At 42.5% G+C, this 21,714-nt stretch overlaps 1 protein-coding gene across 1 annotated transcript in view; it reads right to left on the bottom strand.

Annotated features, from left to right (window-relative positions):
• Positions 1 to 21,714, bottom strand: part of mctp1a (multiple C2 domains, transmembrane 1a) — a 123,505-nt gene that overhangs the window by 38,434 nt on the left and 63,357 nt on the right. Inside the window, 6 exon segments of the mRNA XM_029439876.1 lie at positions 6,779 to 6,898; positions 9,211 to 9,285; positions 9,803 to 9,904; positions 10,506 to 10,608; positions 11,218 to 11,320; positions 16,174 to 16,267. Coding sequence (XP_029295736.1) covers positions 6,779 to 6,898; positions 9,211 to 9,285; positions 9,803 to 9,904; positions 10,506 to 10,608; positions 11,218 to 11,320; positions 16,174 to 16,267 — 597 coding nt within the window.

Raw genomic sequence — 21,714 nt, 5'->3', positions numbered from 1 at the left:
AAGCGGGGGGGGGGGGGGGGGGGGGGGGGGGGGGGGGGGGGGAGGGGGGGGAGAGAGAGGTGAAAATGAAAAACAAGCTCTTCATTGTGTTTACAGTCGAAGGTTAATGTGAGTATGAGGTTCAACAGCCCCTCAAGAGTGTGTATGCAGGGCAGCTATTACTGTAGTGAGCCAGTCGGACACTAAACTGCACACACACACACACACACACACACACACACACACACACCCGACGGTGTTGCATTTTCCTCTAACGCACACACCCACACACAAACATATGCATTTGAATATCAACGCAAACAACTCTTCACAATAACAACAGAATTAAACAATTACATTTTCTCAACTTTTTCCCCTTCTCTCTTGAAAAAAGAAAAAGTTTGAAAGGCTCGTATCTAAACTTCTGAATAGGACTATAACTTCATGTAAAATTCACTAACAGACGCAGAAGTATACAAATAAAAACAATACATAAATTAAACATCAGAAATGTCCAGGACATTTACATAATGCTCACAGCTAAATGTATTTTTCAAATAAACCTGAGTGGCCTTGGTGCAACAGCCAAATCTCCCAAAAGGATGGAAATGTTTCTCCGTCTCTCAGGCTCAACTTCACTTTCTCACATACAAAGAGTCTTTCTCTGATACAGCTGTGTAGGAGAATTGGAAAAGAAACTATTCAATAATTCATATTTGTATACTAATAAGCAACACAAGCATTTCCCTTCATACATCAGAAAAAGCTGTTAAGACCGTATAAGCTCAGCAAAATCTCCCCGCATACAGACAAACACAACACATGCTCACATTCTCTCTACAAAATATAGCCATTCTAAATATATCCATCCTCCTACAAATTAGTATAGTTTAAAAATCTGTAACACTATTAAACACTGTAATAATGTGTAACTAAACAATGTGCAATAGAGGTGCAGAAACAGTCAAACAAAGGAGCTCACTTGTCTTAAACCTATTCTGGTAGAAGCTATAAATACCTAACAAACATCTTCGCGCAGATACGCAGTGTTCTTTTTCAAACACTGTGCTATAAATAAACTGTATAGTATAGGCATGTATTGTACAGTAAATATATTTAGTGTGTGGATCTCTAATCGCTCGTGGTATCTTTATCACACGACAGGCAAATGAATTGCTCCTCACTGTCCTGATGTTTAAATGAAACCTTAAAACCCTCTTTTATGTTTAAAAAAAAGAAAAAAGATCTTGCTTTCTTCTCCATTTGCCTGAGGTTGTTTAACCTGCCGTCCCCCCTTCATTCCTTCTCCATTTGGTTATAGTAGCTGAGGGCGAAGTTTTGACTGGCAGCTAGAGGAACCGGACACCAAGGCTCAGCAGTGGCCAGCCCTGCCCCGTCTCCGTGCCCCCCGGCTGGGTAATAGGGGCCCTGCAGTGCCTGGACCTTTCCACCAGGACATGGCGATCACAAACACCCCCCTCCCCGCCCCCCATTGCTTGCTACACCAGATAGCAGGCTCCTCGCCTGGGGAAGAGGGAGCGGGAAGGAGCCTGCTGTGGATGTCAGTGACCAGAGGAAGGCAGGAGGGAGGGAGGGAGGGAGGGTGGGGGGGGGACACAATGATAAAAACATGCTGGATCGAAGGGGAAAAAGAGGGGGGAAATGCTAAATGAAGCTCCAGATGTAGTCAATGGGAATAATCTATAGAGGACTGTGCGTGGTCAGAGACACATAATGTAGTGGCCGGGGACAGTTCATAGTAGATATCTGAACACGCGCTCAGACGGAGGCTCACCGTGCTCCACTCCCGCTCTGCTGATAAATACTGAAACATTCTTAGCTGTGTGCTAATGTCACAATATTCATATAATATATATATATTCATATAATATATATATATATACATATATACATATATATATATATATATATATATATATATATATATATATATATATATATATATATATATATATATATATATATATATATATATATATATATATATATATATACACAGTCAGTGGGTTGTCCTTCTCTGTATATGCACTTCTATATTATTCAAATTATGCAAACTCTCTTATTTAGTCTTGAGAGCATGTCAATAAATGTGCAACAGAATTATTGTACAATAATTATCTCGACTATTAAAGAACAGTAGCAATAAACATCCATTTAAGAGTTTTTCTTCTACAGTGGACAATTGATTTTGTTACCTTTTAAACAGCTAATATATGTTGTCATTTATTTTTGGTGAAATGCACTGAAATATCTCAGAACAAAACTATTCACTTGTCATAAAACAAAGTAAAACAATATTTCCCACTGTCACAAATCTGCTAAACCATTTTAAATATGCTTTAAGGCTACATTTGAACTGGGCAAACTACACATCCAAGCAACAGCTCAAATTCAAATGAGATACATAATTAAAATAGACAATCACGAGCGTGAACAAAGTGAAACCATGGCAGTATCATTTGTAATATTTTGGCTAAAATACCAATATACAAAATCAGCAAACAGAATTATTTTTGACAAGTCTCTGTAGTTGAATTTCATTACAGTTATAATCGTTGATGCTCTCTCTTAATATTAAGAAATCCCCTGAACACAAGGAGATATATTAAAAATGTTAACAAAAAAGAGAAGTCAAAATGATTTATTCAAGCACTCAGTGCGGCACGTTGAGAGTTGCATGTTGCATTATTTGTTTCAAAACACAACCCGCGTCCTTACGGCTCTGAGCCGCGGCACTGTGGGAGGGTAATATTCAGTACTTTAGCTTACATTAACCACACACCAGGCTAACTTTCCCCCTGCTCTGTCTCAGTGGAGTGAAACTGAAGTTTGGATTTCAGAGTTCCCCTTTATCTCTCCTACATCAATTTCCATGCTGGCACTAAGTGTTGCCAGATAGCAACTAGAAGTCCTGTTAAGTTCGAGGGAAAGGAGAGAGGGAGGGAGACTGTGTCCTGTTTGTGAACGGACCTACCCATCATTCAGTGGTGCTAGACTGCCCCCTGCTGTACTCCTGCAGAATGTATTTCTACAGCTCAACTAATAAGAAACTGCCTGAATGACTAAGCCTAATGTGTCAAATCCACTCATTTTGTAATAACATGAAAAAATGTAACCAAAGAATCCACCATTTTAGGGCCGCAGTGATAAAACACACTGTTATGAGAAGTAAGGATGCCGAGTCCCTGACGTCTCAACAAAAGGCCTCACACATTTTCTGTTGAGTCTTTATCTCTGGTGATTAAACTCCGGTTTGGTATTCTCTGTTAGTCATGCCTCTATATTTGAAGCATCACTCATTTGGCAAATCAGGAGAGCAGTAAAATGTGAAAGTATATCTTTCAAAGCTGTCCCTTGCTGTGGGCAAAGACGAACTCCCGACTTTAAAACTTTAAAAAGTTAGACAGCTTCTTTGAAGAGGAGTCAAAGGAGCAATTTAAAGAGACCTGGAGTGGTGTGTACCACTGACTGCTATGGCGTCTCTGCACTGTGTCTGCGCATATGTGTATCAAACTGCCAGACATGTGCAAACACACACACACACACACACACACACACACACACACACACACACACACACACACACACACACACACACACTCCAATAGTTGCTTCTGTACCTGTCTTTGCTTTTTTCCCTTTTTTATTTCAGCAGGGTGAATTTTTATCTAAATGCAAAGCAGGTGATAGGTGCTCCAGTTTCCTCTAGAAGTAGCTCCCTTGTCTGGGCTCTCTTCCTGATAAGAGTCCTACTTTGCCTGACATAAAAGAGCCCGGTATCATTTCCCCTGCCTCCCCAACAACCCCCAGCTCGCTGCCCTCGCCCTTCCCCGAGCTTCACAAAGCTGCCTCTATTTGCTCCCAATTCAGGGCCCAATTGCAGATAAAGTTACAGCAAATTTGTTTGGAGGAAGAGCTGCTGAGGCCTGCGGTCCCTGGGGCAATAACAGCCTTGTCTTGCAGGGGCCGTGGGGAGAGCTGGCAGCAGCAGGAGAACAGAACCCAACACCGCTCAGCCCCACAATGGCCTCAACTCTCCGGGAGAGAAGGCAAAGGGAGAGGAGGGGAGGGAGAGATAAAGAGGAACAGGGATGGATGGAGAGATAGAAGGGAGAGACACTGAGCTTGCAGGTGTGGAGAGAGGAAGCAGGCGCTTAACCCCGAGACAGGGAGACGGAGACACCGAGACCCACCCACACACACACACCCACACACACAGACACACACAGACACCACCCATCATGCAGGACAGGAGGTAACTCCAGTCCCGTCCATTGTGCCAACGCCTCAGGCAAAGCTGCCACGGTGGCTGATTCACTGTCGGGATGGGTGGGTGACAGCAGTGTGGGTGTGAGAGAGAGAAAGGCTGCATGTGAGACTATGCGATATCTCTCTTTCTCTCACATGCGCACAAAACACACACAACATACACACTAATCACAGCTGGCACTAATGGGTGATGTGTACATTTGATGTGGCATTTCAGAACCAGGCAGAAGGAGAGCAAGAGACCATGAAGACATTTTTGAGCGTTTCTTTTTTTTGTTGTTGAGGGAATGTTGTGAAGCGACTGCATTTTGATGTACTATTGCGTTCACAAAATACCACAAATACATGAACACGGCTAAATTCCTCCCGTCAGGCTTACTTAGCAGTTAAGAAGTGCACACATTTCTAAGTTTAGAGGTTGAATTGCCCACAACTCCACCTCTGTAGCTACAGCCGTGTTGGAAAGTTAAGTGTAACATCTGTCTAGAAAGACAGCCAGACAGAAACACACGTGCACATGTGAACAGACACACATGCCTATAATCACACACAGCCGTACACCTTCATGAACACACCACCTTGGCCAGATGGCCCCCCATAAAAACCCACTTAAAGAGATGAGCGAAGTGATTAAGAGGCCTCTCAAAGTGAGGGAGAAATGAGAGAGGGATGAAGAAATGGAAGGGAAGGGAGGGAGGGAGTACCTGTGTTGAGGAGAGGCCCTAAATACTGTGATGCTTTTAGCTAAGTGCACACTCCTACGATAACAGACTCCCAAAAGAGCGAGAGGGGGGGGGGGGGGGGAGCAGAATGACACCTACATTTCAGACTTTCTATAAACTATAAAACGCTACGTCCTTGGCCTAGATACATCCTTTATAGTCATCTGAATACTTTGAATTTAAGTGAGTACAATGATAATATGAATAGTTGCCACTGTTCAGAAGTGGATGTACTGTACGCTGTGTTTTTTCCAAAAAGGTTGAAGGGCTACACAAGGCGTGTGCAAGCGCATGTTTGCGTGTGATGACACGGAGGCTGGGCGATCCAAGGATGCATCCTGCCCTCTCTATTCACCATGTAGATTGGCAATTCTGAGGTGAATTCCTTGACATTTTTATTGTCTGACATTATCTTGTATTTCTAAAAACAAAAAACAAAAAAAAAAGATAAGGGGTGCTCACGCCCAGTTCAGCCTTACATGAGAGAAAATGCAAACGTACACACATACCCCGGGCTCACACATGAGCGTGCTTGCACACACGCAGAGGGAAAATGTTAACTGATCAATACTGTGTCTCTTCTGACCCATGTCTTGTGATGACACTGTGACCTGCTGTACACACACACACACACACACACACACACACACACACACACACACACACACACACACACTGCAGAGATAAAAAAAGGTGTCAGACAGCCAAATGCTGCTAATGTCTAATGTCTGCTGTGAAGACACTTAGTGCTCCCATGGTAAAGGGCTGAGGCGGGGCGGGTCCACCTGTCCTGTAGATACTTAAGTCAGGACACTAAACCAGACAGGATTAAATGCCTGTTCTGTCATCTTTAGGGTAGGAACCTCCATACGGTCACTCACCGGCCTGCAGGAGAATGTCTTTTACTGATAGCTCTGCTGTCCAATTACACTTCACCTTTTAATGCCAGACACAGATGACAGGAGGGAGAGAGAGAGAGAGAGAGAGAGAGAGAGAGAGAGAGAGAGAGAGAGAGAGAGAGAGAGAGAGAGAGAGAGAGAGGAGAGAGAGAGGGAGAGAGGACCTACCATTCCCACTGTCTGCAGCAACAGCTTGTCACACTTCAATAGATCACAGCAGCATCTTTGAAGCTCTCATTTAAAATAGTGTTTAAGTTGTAACACCGACTCTCCACTTCTTTAGTGCAACCGAGTGCCAAAACAGACACTTGCCATGTGTATACCATGAGTTCTTTTACATTTCATACAAAGCCAGTAAAGAGATTTAATCAAGTCTATCATATCAAGATATCTGAGTGTGTGAGTAACAGTCTGTAGTGGGGGTTACAGTGTGGGAATGTACTCAACTGTGCTTGAGACGTCAACAACCCCCCCGTGTTAGAGTGTGCAATTACCAGTGAAGGATCCATACTTTGTTAGCAGAAATGGTCCTACAGCCTCTGTGAACATGTTGCTCTCCCGCTGCGTGTGTGCAGATGTTAACTGGCACAACATGTGTATGTGGTAAAATATATGACTATTGTTCGTCTATTTAGAATAGTCCTGATGTGAGTCTTTTATTACACAAAGTGTTTTTCTGAATACAATAGTAGGCCCAACGACATGTAGGTTTATTTCTGAGATTCTTTCTTCTACATTAAATTCTTATCACACCAAATGACTAATAACACAGCATAATCATCTTTGTGACAAAAGAGTAATTGCACACAAAAATTGGGTCCAGTTGTGTATGCGATATGGCATCATTCATGGTACTGTACATGTGTATGTAAGTGCAGCTCTACGTACTACAAAAGCACAGATGCTCCTCTGTGGAGAGTCCCATTCGAAGCAGCTGTTGATGTAGCAGCCTGTGTTGATCAGGAACATGATACAGCGTCTAACTCTGTTGAAGTTGTGCAACAGCAGCTAAAAAAAAAAGGAGACAAAAACCAAACGAGTGAACGATTAAAACAAATGAACGATTAGGTCAGAAACGTGCTGTGGCAAGGAAAACAAGATGGTGTTATATCGCTCCGTTGTAAAGGTGCTAGATATACTAAGTAAACATATGGACATCCCCTAAAAACAGACCTCATAACATGCTTTACTGCGGATACTTTGGATAATTGGAAACAAACACATCAAGGGTTTGTGACTTTTCCACATAAGATGCACAAACGTAGTACAGTGATATATATATATATATATATATATATATATATATATATGTATACAAACATTGAGTACAAACATTAGCACAGCTATTAAATCCCATCCCTGATTTTGGACATTTGTAAAGACATACTGTTCAAGATTTTTCCTATTTTATGTTGAGTTATTGTGTGAATTTGTCATAACGTATGGTAAGTTCAAACCCCATTGTGTGTGTCTCATCCTGCGGTCACTTTGGAAAGTGGAGCATTAAGTTTTACTACTTGAGATTTTGCAGCTTTGACCTCACTATGGGCTTGAATATTACTGTACAACATTAACAGCACTGAGGACACCATGAGGACATTAGCATGTTTTCCTTCTTCAGATAGCTATATATGGATGTGGGATCGGTATACAGGACAAACTGCCGCTTTAAGTGTGACAAGCTAAATCACAATGCTTCTTTTAAATCTACTCTCCCAGTGATAAAGTGAAGTACGATAATAACAATTTCCAACAGTCCCTGGATTCTCTTCCCTGAGGGTTCTCCGTGCATTTTGGCCAGGTATGTGAGAGAACTAGCTAACTGCTGTCCTCCCCATGGGTTGCCAACCATTCAGGGAATAGCATAACAGCAGCGCAGAATGCCAACCACCCAATCAGGTCACCATTAGAAGAAAGTGCTCCCAAAGGAAAAAGTGTCTCTGCAGATCGCTGTTCAAAAGATTCTAGGCCATTATTTTACTCTTTGGAAACTCGTGTGTGTGTGTGTGTGTGTGTGGATTTGTCTATACTTTGGGTGTAAAGTATTGGTTTGTAGCACTACAGTCAAGCCTATTGTCTGCATGTATGTGTGTTTCCGGGTAGATTTGCATGAGGTTAGGGGTGGCTCGGTTGCTTTGATGCTAGATGAGAGGAGGATTCCTTCCTATGTATAATTATGTGAAGCTTTTTTGTTGCCAAACTGAGGATGACTGTATGGTGTCCTGCTGGGGACACACAGACCCCGAGGACAGCAAGACTGTGAATCATCCATTTCCACGTTCCTCAGCGCATGCACATGATGTACACGCTGTACTCTTCTGGGCTCATTATTGCCATAACTGGCTTGATAAGAATATTTCATTTTCCATGAATTATTTCAAAGAGTGCCTTGAGTTATTCCTTAAAAACACTTAGAAAAGTGTTAAATTCATATATTAAGCCAAATGTCATAATTACAATTAAATGGTTATGTTTGGCAGGCAGCTTATGCGTTTTATTTTTTTTCCTTTACTGTGTGTGTGTGTGTGTGTCTGCACACTAAGCAGCGAGCAACAGCAGGGGAGCTGCTACCACACAAAAGAGCCCTCACGGGGAAATCCCTCTAAAGCAGCCAGTGACATCATCATTGCGAGACGCTGACATGGGTCATCTCTGTGAGTCAGAGGTGAAATGGAGATGAAAAAAAAGATTCCGCACTTGAGAGAAAAGCATAGAGTGGGCCGAGACAGAGAGCAACAGAGGAGGCAGAAAGAGTGAGGGAAGAAGGGAAAAGATGGAGGGCTGACAAAAGCGTTGTATGGGAGCTGGTGCGTGCGTTGTGCTGTGCTGAGCCGTGCTCGGCTGTGCATGGCGTAGCATTGACTGCTGAGCCCAAACGGTCACTCATATGACATGTCTGATGTGGGCCAGCCCCTACTATTCAGCCCTTTGTGGTGCCGCCACACTGAGCGGCGTGACAATGAAGTGCAAAGCAGCAGTGGCATAGAGGTCCAACTATAAGGATGGCCAATCTACTTATGCACCCCAGAGCTGACAGCTTGACATTTCTATTCACCACTCAGAGTGGATGTGAGGTGGGGGGGGGGGGGGGCGAGAGATGTGAGAAGGGAGAAGTGGGAAGAAAAAAAAGAAACAAAATGCTGTTTTTCCTTCAATCATCCTGTTGTATCTTGCCCACACAGTTGTTGAGGTTTACAAGATGCCACTCTCCAGGCATGTTGGTTTTGCTTCAGACAGTTAAGCAGCACAGGGGTAACAGTGGTGGACACAGATAAAAATGAGGCGGAGAGATAGAAGATAAGCGTTGGCTGCTGATGTACCTGTTTGGACACTTTGGGCTCCTCCTCGATATACTTCTGCTCAATGGGAATCAACGTCCTGAGACCAGCTTTCACCTGCAGGACGGAGTGAAAACACACAGCCTCATAAACAGCAAACGGTGAGAGTCAAAGGTCGTTTCAAATAATACAGATGAATAAAATGACGACAATGACTTAACGAGGAATTAAATATATTTAAAACATTTTTGAAGGTTTTTCTAACACATTGTGTAATGATAGCGGCAGACATGCGTAGAGCGTGCCCCATGTCAGAGGCTAGAGAGAGCGGGAAAGAAAGCTGTAAGATGGCCGCTATAGGACACACACAGCGATGGTGAATGGGCGAACAAAGGCTGTTGAGAGGGAGTCTTCGATAATTAAAGCCAAAACGAGGACGAGGGACAAGAGATGAGATGGAAGCAAGGGAGGAGGGGGGACAAACAGAATAAAAACAGCAGCGTAGAGGGGGGGGGGGGGGGGGAGATGCTGGAGAGAACAAGAGAGGGATGGAGAGAGAGGATAATGGGGGTGGTGGGCAAAAAATAAATAAAAAATCAGGGAGGAGAATCAAAAAAGCTAAAGAAAGACTTACAGCATTAAAAATCACGTCTATTTCGAGAAAGATGACCCCTTTTGTTGGCCCTGTCAGCTCCTTGCTTTTCAAGGCGTAGGCTTTGCGTTCTCCATTTTGGATCTGTGGGAGAGGGACATGACAGGCGTCTGTCTGGCAATACCCGGCTGAATCGGCTCCCCGGGCCACCTTTGAACCCCAGCTGCTGGCGCTGACAGGGAACCCAAAACAACTGTGGCAACTCTGACAAGTACCTGTTCATTACCCACTGCAGCTCGGCTCTGTCAAACAGAAATTAACTATCCTGGGGAATCATACTGTACAGCAGAGCATGGATATATTAGACACACAGTACTTTCACAGGTTATCTATATTTTCTTTTCAAATATAAGAGACACTCTTCGGTCCTTTTTTTTCTTCTTCTATAAATCGCATCGTTCCATCGGTGTCATTTTCATATCATCTCTCATCCCCTCACTTTCTTTCTTCTCACCTATCAATCTCTTCTTTTTTCTTAGCCTCTCTTCCATTTTTTTCTCCTTCCTGTCATCTCTTTCTCTTTGTGAAATAATAACAGTCTCATCTGTGGAGTTGCAAAAATAACCTCTGCTTTTTATATCTTCCACTGTGTGTTTTTCATTCCTTCCGTTCCTCTATGTTCTCTCTCTATTATCCCCAAAGGAAAAGAGAAAGAAACACACACAGAAATCTGTCTTTGACTCACATTTAGTAAAGGAATAGCCACTTTCCCCAGAAAGTCTGCACTTCTGTCTCGGTCCTCGTCGTAAACAGTGACCTCAAGTACCGAGTGGATGTCCTTCACGTTACTGGACCACACAGAAAGACGACATCAATGAAATATGTACTGAAATACGGGTTATAAACTGAAACGGTGTGAAAAGCTATCACGTCTTCAAAAAGATTCCTTAGATGTTTAGGACTCACAGAATCAGACACACAATTTAAATTCTGAAACGCTATAGATTGTATCATATATGTAAGAAATGATGCAGAGTTAGATCTGTAACTAACTTAATTCTAACCATGTATTTGAAGAATATATCTTTTTTGAATTATAGAAAAATGTAAACAAAAAGTCATTTCTTTTCTCTTATACTAAACTCTTCCTGGATTTACTGTCATTTTTTAAAACTATTAAATAAGCAATGATTGTGAAGTTTTTTCAAGTTGAAAGTTAATTAATAAAAGAAAATGCCTTCCACACTGTAAACTGTGATATATATATTTTTGTCAATGCTCAGATTTGACTAGAATATAAATCTTTTTTTAAACTGTAGATTGATTTGAATTCAAAAATGTAGTTATAATCTTTTTTCTGTTGCTCTGACTTTAGCAGTCTTTAATTCAAATGCACGTCAGTTAATACACTGCGGTGAGTACAAACTGTGTGTGACAGTATTTTAAAAGCCACTCACAAAGTGAAGACCTTGTTCCACTCTGGGTTGAGGTTTTTGTAGACAGTGTGCGTCTGCAGCCGATCGTTACTCAGCTCCACCACACAGAATGGGTCACTCTTACCTGCCGGGCAGAGGGGAGAAAAAAAACAAAACAAAGAATGACCTTCTTAGTGAAACGAGACACATAAATACAGAAGACACTAAACTTTTGTGAGCTTGACGTTTCAAGGAAAGCGAGAATCTTAAGTAATTCCAACAGCTTTTGTCTATCTCCAATCCCTCATATTATTAAGACAGATAATATATAGCGTCCTCCCCTCCTACCACACGACAGATCCAATACCCTGGACTTATCACAACTGTAATAATATGATTCTTTCATTTCTTTTTCTTTTTTTTTTTTAGCCCTGATGCCAAATATATTATAAAACAGTCTATCGGTGGAACAGCTGCGAGTCATTTCTATCAACACCCTGGGAACATGGACAACTAGAAGATAAGCTCCAGGACAACTATGCCCTGGGCAGTCACAAGGAGGGGGTGTGAGAGTGAAAAGAGAGAGAAGACTTTGAGAGTGGATGGTGCCGAGAACACAGGCGGCGATGTGGCTCTGAAGGCCAGAGGAGTTCAAAGTAGAAGATAAAGAACGCCGAGCAGGGGTGTGAGAAACATAGCTGGTCCACGATTAGCGATTCCAAGCCAGCGGCAACGACGTGGTGAAAAAAATGAGTGAAAGCGAGAACAACATGAGAACGAAATGACGAAAGAACGAGGGAGAAAAATATATGTTAATAATGTAAATAAATAAATACAGTGATTACAAGGATTTTTGATATTAAAATTGAGATTTAACACCCGTGTTTATTACAGGGAAATCACTGCTGCACACTGTTTTATAAACTGACATTTTACAATAATAACAACAAATCATCAATATATCCAAATGTAGATTTATCCTCCAGAATAAATTATTTTTAAAAAGTGAAGGATCACATATGAAATCATTTAAGTGGCCCGTCGCCGCCAAAAGATAAAACTTTAATACTCTGCGTGAGAACTTTAAAGACCCCTAAGATGTTATAAAACATTGATATGATATATAGTTCACTATAAATCATATTCATTAATGCTAATTCATTCCAACAAAACTTTCAATTCAGAATTTACTACAGTTATGCAACTGTGTAGAGAGAGTGAGAGACCGAGAGGAGAAATAAACATAATCACAGAGTTATTTCCTCCTCCTGAGAATAGCGTACTGTACTATAATAATCAAAACCAGTAATGTCCTATATACTCTCTATTTGTTTACTAACATCTCACATTTCAATTTCTTTGTACACAAAAAGGAGAGAGACCGGCTCCCCATGCCTGCCAGCCCACCTCCCTTCCATTGCTTTAAAATGAACTAAAAACAACAAAACTCTTAATTCTGGCTTTGATCATTCTTTTTTATTAAAACAGTTGGGAGCCGTTGCGCTGTTTGTTCAAGCTTATCACTTGAAAAGACTGGGTCAGGAAGTTTAAAAATATGTCCCACACGAATTCCCATGGAAAATAGTGAGACTATTGAAATATAAGAAAGCAGCGATGTTGCATAATAAGACTCAATAAAGTTGGAATTGAGTTCAAAGCCCCCTGCCACATTTCTGTATGTGTGTGTGTGTGTGTGTGTGTGTGTGTGTGTGTGTGTGTGTGTGTGTGTGTGTGTGTGTGTGTGTGTGTGTGTCCGTGTGTGTGTGTCATTGATTAGAGTGATTTTCTTCAAATGTTGTGACAAGGGCAGGACATTTAGTGGGTGTGCAAAGTAAATGTCACCGTGATCAATGCTGAGCCGTAGGTGTTGCCTTCCATATCTGTTTGTGGTGCTCTATTGATGTCGAGTGTTTGAAGTGTATATTGACAGCTATGACTCCTGCGATAGAACACAAGATATATTCAAATTAACAACTACTACTTCTCAATGCATCTCTGTGTACATACTTTGTTAGCCATATATAATTGCTTTCATTGCCGTAAACTCTGTATTGCACTTCCTGCTTCCTTGGACACATCAGGAATACGCACAAAAATGCATTTTGAAATTGTAAACATGTAAAAAAGAATATATTTTGTCAGCAGAATATTTTTTACAGTAGTGAATATTTCAAATCCTCCTTAATCATCCCGGAACCTCCATAACATAAATGATTATAATGTTGTCCCCACTAATCAAGTCTGATTAAATTTAAATGCAATCATCTAAATTAAGAGATGGAAATAATTTCTGCAGAACCCTGTCCCTCCCCCATTTCCTCTCTAATATTCTGTTTTTAATGACATGGCAGGCTGTGTTGCCGCAGAGAGCCAGTTGTCATTGGTGATGAACTTTCACCTTATTGGCCGACAGCACCAGAGGCAGCTGTCTTAACCAATTACACGCTCAGGTTTGAGCGCCACTCAGAGATCATCCAGGTAATGTCCGAGCAAAGCTCCTCCCCCCCTCCGGGTCCCGTCTCTGTGCCGCTGGCAGAGGTTTCGCAGCGAGGAGCGGGCTCAAACTCATTTCAGAGTGCCCCGAGATAAGTGTGGAGGATGAATACAGTACGGAGACGAGGGAGCACGCTGTAATTGCCTCGCATGAAGCTTAGAGTTAGTGAGGAGTTTGAGGTTGGAGAGAGAAAGCGCACGCTCTCATGTAGCTGTGTAATCACAATTAATTATCATTCAGACTTTAAAATGTGAATCAATTGCAATTTTGTTTGCATTTATTTCCCTTTTTTCCTCACGTATAACAGGCTATGCGTGCAGTATTCCTCCTTTACTGAAAGACTTTGTTCTGATATTGAGTGAAAAGAAGAATGAAGTCTACATGTGCTCTGGTGTTGCTGCTGGAAGTGCACGTGTGCGTGCGTCCATGTGTGTGTAACTATTGAAATGTTCTAACCGTATAGCATCCACTCAGAGGGACAAGAGCTGGCAGACAAAAGGGATTGTTGGTTTTAGAGACTATTTTCAGTTATCCTACTCGAGCTGGAGAGGAGCTACTCCACAAAAACACTTCAATTAGAGAGAGAGATGGCGAGAGAGGAAGAGAGAGAGAGAGAGAGAGAGAGAGAGAGGAGGAGGAGGGGAAAAGACGGGTGAGGAGACAGGCAGCGTAAATGGGAGAGAGATGGTGAACTCTTTCTCTCTCACTGACCTCCCCTCTCTCTCTCTGTCTGTTTGTCTGTCCGTCTGTTTCTCGCTCACCTTGCTCCTGACCCTCTCTTGGTCTGGGCTGTTAAAATAGGGTGTTCATGTGGTGAGGGCTCTTATGTGGCTCTTACAGAGCTATTGTTGCTGCCAGTGACACACACACACACACACACACACACACACACACACACACACACACACACACACACGGTATTGTATCTATGTGTGTAGAGTTAGACTGGCTGAAATAAAAATGTTTTCTTGGGAACAAAAGAGAAAAGCTCTTCTTTTATCCTTGCTCGCCAGAATGTATAAATTAATACAAGGTTACACGTTGGACTGTCTACATTTGAGATCAAGTAATCTGTGAAAGCCCACATGTGAAACCAAAGCCCATGTTTTGTTTTGCTTTTTGTGAATATATAAAGAGTCGCATGTCTAAACATCTTTTCCATTTTTTAGCATGTGAAATCCAACCGTTCCATGTGAAACACATCTGGCAGGCACATGTTTAAATGTAAATCCAAAATGTTTTAAATGTTCACATTTGAAGTAAAAACATGTTCTGATTCTGTGTCAGTATAATTTGAGCAGGTTTTTTCAAATCTGAATTCAACTCTTTCTTGCAAATGTTCAGTCTTGGTAGTTTGAGGGTAGAACATTAGCCCTGGTTGGCACCACAAGACATGCTGCACGTGTAGTAAACCTGTAACACTCATTTCAAAATCACCGCGGGCTGTAAAGGCTGCTCTGAAATCAAACATGTTCTCTACGTCAAACGGGAAAACAAACAGCCACTAGACATTACATTTCCAGATTTACTCTTTTGTGTTGTTTTTTTTTTGGAAGGATCCATGAAGCTCAGACTGAATTATGAGCTCTACAAAGAGGTCACGGAGCAAATTTCTGCTCCGAGTAAAATACAACAGCCAGAGAACCATTAGCCCTGCACTCCGGCTGCTCCGGTCGCTCCACGCAATAACCCAAATCAACCGGCTCCACTCTGTATTGGCTAATGGGACTGTTTCAAATGGAGAAAAAAAACTCTAGGTTCGCTCTCTATCTCTTTTTTCTCTCTCTCACACACACACACACACACACACACACACACACACACACACACGCTTCCTTCTCTCTCTACTAGATAATACTATACTAGATACTAGAGTGAAAAACTAGGCCTGTCCACTGTAGACCTAATTAAAAGTAAGAATTAATGGAGAATGGAGGATTCAGAGAGAGCAAGCAGAGAAAGAGCGGGAGGAGGGAGGAGGAGGGAGAGAGATTTGTTGGTTCAAATATGTACTTTTTCTCTATTATTCAAATGAGGAGCCTGCATCTTTGCTAAAAATGCAGAGACAAATTTAGCGTCCTGCAAAAGCAGACTTTAACTCTCTCTGAGGATTCTCGCACGAGATCATCCCTTAAAGCAAAATTACACCCTGACTTTATCTGTGGCTAGATTTATGGCAGATTGCTGGTGGGGGGGGGAATGTGCCGCGAAAATTGTTCAATGTTTAAATGGAGAAATCAAGCAAACGGTGTTTAAATCAAGAAAATACTATTAATAGTATTACTAATGATCAGAGGTGCTGTAATGCTGCTCACTCTGATAGTCAAGTATCAACATAAATTGCAAAACAGCAGCAAAAATTGAAGGCCTATTTGTCACAAAATTGTATTAATATAAATATATGAGCATTGGTAAAAGAGTGACTAAGAGAGACTAATTTCAAACAATGTATGCGAGAACTGAAGAGGTTATATTCTGGATTAACTCGAAGGTTATTCTCTTACCTGTGACATCTGCTGCCATCAGTCCCTCAGCCCTGATGACCTTTACCTGCACCACACCGACATCTTTCAGGTTGTTGAATGACCTCCACAGGCTCTGAAACATCACAGGAACAGGGGTGAAAGGTCAAAGAGGACGCCAAATTAGCATTGAAGAGAATGGCAGGTCAATAGCCTGACATTTCATTAAGAGAGGAAAGGGTAGAATATGTCCTTTAATAGTCCTTATTTGAAAATGTGGAGCTGGCATTTATAGTCTAACAGAGGACAAATGGCCAGATTTAATTTCACTCAATAGCTGTGCTTGCCTGTTTGAAATGTTTCTTAACTTTGTACTTTTCAGATAAAAATACATTTCGCAGATTTCAGTAAAGAAGATGAGACATGCAGAAATATATTGTAAGAGGTGACAGTGAATAAATGCAGCACACAGATACAAGTAGAACAAAAGGGCGAGTTCAACACTTTAACACGTTAAGTACAACATCATCACGGGAAGTATTCAAACACAATTGATTTTAGCGTTATACAAACTGTCAATCTCAAACTCTGGCTGGAATTTACTTTCTTTCTTTTTTTTTTTTTGTCCCTCCATGAATTCCTTTCTCTCATGTTGTGTGTAAGAAGAAAAGAGGTGTTAAGAGAGTGTGTGTGAATAGCAGCATTAGTATCAGCAGAAGCAGAAAGACAAACGTGAAATATATGCAATATATATAAATAATGGTGTATGTGGAAATATATAACAAAATAGGAATATGAAGAAAGATAGAGAGAGTATCAGACTGATAATATGACAGAGTGGACACATCCAGTGAAGCGTGACTGGCAGTGATATCACGGTTATGAGGAAAACACACACTGACCTCCACGCACACACAGTCCAGTTTACACAACTTACAAACAAATGGGGGGGGGGGGCACTGACAATAGATAAACAAACCAACTGTAAATCAGGAAGACACACACACACACACACACACACACACACACACACACACAGTCAGGTGACACCATGAGGCCCTGTGATTGCCTGAAATGAGAAGGTAAATGCTGTTTGTACAAGGTTTTAATAACCAGGAAAAAGAATGATGACTGTGTAAAAACTAGTCTGTAAATCTGAGGGATAAAGGGAAACCTGTGGAGATCAACAGCTGAGCCATGAGGCACGGGCACACACCGACCGACTCGTGCTTTTGTTCACACCCAAATGCTCAGGTATAAACACATGCATAACAAACCTACACTGAGGCCAAATTGAGTAGCATGTCGGCGTGTCTTAAAAGCAAAGTGGAAATGCACTTCACTTCAATTTATTTCCCTCTCTCTGGCAATAACCCCTTCCATCCCCACAGGAGTAATTATAATTTAAATTTCAGAGTCAGGGCCAGGCTACAGACTTAATTCATTATTACCAACTCTGTCAGACTCTGCCTGTTTCCAGCGATATCATTGTCCAAAAGCTCTCTAAAGGAGATGAGAGGGGAGAATGTGTGAAAGAAAGAGAGGGGGGAAGAGTATGTGAAAGAGAGAGAGAAGAGAGACATACAGACAGAGCGAGGGGAGAGAGAGAGGTAGAGAGAGATAGAGAGATGAGAGAGAGAAGAGAGAGAACAAGAGAGATAAAGATAGAGAGAAAGGATAGCAATCATACTATATCTCTCGATGAGCTCAGAGAGCAAGAAATTTAGAGCAAAACTTTCAATTTTAATTCACGATTTCTCGAAGATAAGTTTCCTCTGTTGTGATATTGTGTATCAGCCAAAAGAAAGACTAGGGGGGAAAGGAGTCAAGAGAGAGGGCATGAGGAGGACCGAAGAGGGAGAGACGAGGGCAAACTAACGGCTGACTAGTTAGTGTGTTAGTGTTCAACAGGAGTAACCTAGCTAGGAGTCGAACATCATTACTTTTTTGATACGGACCGAAATGAGTCTGAGTAAGTATCAAAAACTACAAGATGAAGTGGCATTGATCGTCTGGTCAGATCTATAATCCTGTTTACTTAGTGTTGGGTTAATACTGTATTTTATTGGTAAGATTTGCGATCTTGTTTAAATCACACAGTTCTTTTTGCCCACTTTGGACTGCACTATGTTTAGGCAAAGTCATTTTTTACTATTGCTTTTGTTTGGATATTTAACAATTGAGAAAGTCGGCTTCTTTTGCTAAGTGAAAGAATGTTTACATGGCTTTGAGTACATTATTTTGGTATTGTACCAAAAAGACACGAGACACATACATTCAAACACCGCTGTGGTTTCCGTATTGATACACAGATTCACAAAATGACACCGAGACTGAACGTAGAGGATGAGACAGAATTACTTCTTTAATGTATGGATACAGAGATATTATCTCCCCCCCCCCCCCCACCACCAAGCCATCATCCACACTCCATACCTTTCTCCCATCATTCAGGTTCCCTGAGGGGACATTTAGGGTTCAGACTGGGTGGCGAGAACATACCCATCCTCCACAAGGATTCAAATTCTCATCAGAAAGATAAACAGTGAAAGATGGAGTAGACGGACAGATAGACAGACAGGTAGAGAGAAAACGAGATGAAGGGAGGCCATGACCGACCCCCATCCCCTCATTTACGTCTCCCCACACCCCCATCAGCATGCAGGTGGAATGACAGGGAGAAGGAGAGGATAAAAAGGAGGGATGAACAGAGGAGAGATGAGAAAAATGGAAGGACAGAGTTGGCTTTCATAAAACAAACCCCCGCCCTGCCTGTGATTGACATCTTGTCATTGTGACATCTTCTTCCCGTCTCTGTCACACTCAACAGACACACAAACACACAGATGAATCAGCCCCGGCATAGGCGTATGACTCGCTGTCATCTTTGCATCGTGTCACCTTTCATCAGCGCTCCATATAACATTTCACACACAGACACACGCAAAGCGTCTGCCCGGCAGCCGCGCAGTTCAGGGGACATTTAATCAAATGCCTGTGAAACGCTCCAACGCAAATGCTAACAACTTCCTCCCAATTCCCACTCCTGTTCATCAACTCGGTATCGCTGTCTGTCAAGATTCTCTCTCAAAGTTTGCTCTCTGTCCATCCCACACTTTACTGCAGCCCCTTATCTCGCTTCCTGTCCAGGTTGTGTCCTTTCTCTTCACCTTAGAGCAGTGCACTGGAGTGGGTGGGAGAGGTACTGCTGCCGGGTGTGTGTGTGTGTGTGTGTGTGTGTGTGTGTGTGTGTGTGTGTGTGTGTGTGTGTGTGTGTGTGTGTGTGTGTGTGTGTGTGTGCATTGCATACATGTGGGTGGCTGGTGAAGTGCCACCACTTCAGCGGAGGTCGCCATGTCCTCCTTCTCTCATCCACCCATCTTGCGGCCACCTCAGGCCCATTAAGAGCCATTAGTGTGTGTGCTCCTTTGCCATCATAATGCATAAATCTCTTACTCTCCTTTTCCCTCTCTCCCTCTGTCCCTCTCTACTTCTGGGAAACAGTAATTAGGGATGAAGGAAAGGTTACGGTGAGAAATAGTACATCTAAGGCAGTTGTCACTAAGTGTATTGCACCGTGTTGCATATAGCTAGGCCGTCAGCTGCATTCAAAGTAGTTTGCAGTAGAAAATCATGTGTACTCACACGCATGCATGCGGTACATGCAAGTGTACAGAGGCACTCACAAACCTGGCAGACACACACACACACACACACACTCACACAAAGCCGTCACAATGCAGAACAGCTAGAATGAGAGAGACATTAATGAGCTCGGCACGAGCATCAGATCCCAGCACTCAGGTGTCTATTATCTGCTTTCTTCAATGGCCACAGATTGGGATGAGGAAAAAACACCTGCCAAATACAACACAGTGACCTCATTGTGACCACATGAGGTGGGGCACGTACACGTGTGTTGGTGTGAGCGCGCGTGTGTGTGTGTGTGTGTGTGTGTGTGTACAAGGACATTTGTAGGATTTCAAATCTGCAATGTCTTCTTAGAGATTCAGGTTATTAATGCATGTAGTAGGTGTGTGTTGTTGTTTTTTTACAATATCAACACTTCAATCCACTGCTACACACCGCGTTAAAGTAACCTTTTGTGTGTGTTTTCATGATGAGCGGGAGGGGGGGGGGGGAGGGGGGGGGCACACTGCTGAAGGCTGGCACGACCAGAGGATTAAAATTGTTTTCTCTTCCCCGTTCTCATTTGTGAAGGTATCTGCTCTTTAAAGCTGTGATGATGACAGCATGGTACTTGTATTGCTCCGCCAACCCATATCTTTTCATTAGATAGCTGACGCATGAAGGTACTGTTTTTGCATGTGTCTGTATGTGTGTGCCTGTTTGTGATTAGCAGTAGTGGATGCTTTGTGCAGGCTTCTGCTGGAAAACTGATTTCAGGCTGATAATACTAGTCAGTAAAAATGTGCCCAAGCATAATAACATACACACACACACACACACACACACACACACACACACACATACACACACTGGGCAGATTAGTGGGCTTTGAGCAGCATTGTTACGTATTAGTGGTGGTACTTGGTCTTATCAGTGCTCTTTGATAAGGTACATCTTTATTAAATTCTCGAACTGAAAGACGGCCAGTCTGGGGAAAAGGAATATGTTAATAGGTAGAGACCATTCAAGTCTTCAAACCGACCTCACTGTGCCCCTCCATCTACAACCCCCCCCCACCTTCGTCCACCCTCTATCTCTCCATCCCTTCATCTTACGGGAGGGCCACAGTGGCAACAGACAAAGAGTCGAGGCTGTCGGTAAAGCGGGCCAGAGATGGGAAGTGCAGGAGAGAGAAGGAGGCAGGAAAGAGGTAGGCGCAGGAAAGAAAATGTCTCGCCTTCACCCGAGCAGAAAACCGGGGTCTGCACGAGTTGCTGAGAGAGGTGAAATAGCTTTTTCTTTTCATTTTACACGCCTTCCTTTCCCGGTGCAACCCTCATCCTTTACCTCTCGCCCCCTATTACACACACTCACACAAACACACACACATACACTTACGCTCCCCGCCCTCATTTTGTGTCTGTGAGGAAAGGCACAGCGTGTGTATGATTCAGTCCTAGAGCTCCCCCCTCTGATATTGGATGGTTGCTGCAGCGCGGAGCAGAGTGGTCAACCTCCTGTGGCTAGCCAATAAGGCACCGCCACGGTTATGTAGGTCGTGGCACCCGTGTTCGGCCTGTGGAGCCTCGCCGCTGGTGCCTATACACACACACACCGAAAGGCGCAAACACACACCAGCTGGGACGTAGCGCTAAGTGAAATCAGAACATATTCTATAATCTCACATACAGAGACAGCTACTTACTCTTCTGAACAGTATGTGGACACACGTAGTGTACCTGCACACGCAACTAAGTAGTACTCATGGGAAAATGTGCTCCTAGACAATTAAATGTATTAATGATTTTAAATAAATCTTGTAAATGTGTTTGTTATTAAGTCCTAAATTAACCTTAAAAACATTATATGAATAAATGTCTTAGGTTTTTTTTTTAATTAAAACTCATGACTGAAAGCAAATATGGCTGCAGTGATGAGTGATAACGGCTGATT

Source organism: Cottoperca gobio, chromosome 9, assembly GCF_900634415.1.
Source record: "Cottoperca gobio chromosome 9, fCotGob3.1, whole genome shotgun sequence".
NCBI classification, from domain to species: Eukaryota; Metazoa; Chordata; class Actinopteri; order Perciformes; family Bovichtidae; genus Cottoperca; species Cottoperca gobio.
This window is presented reverse-complemented; position numbering and strand designations above follow the sequence as displayed.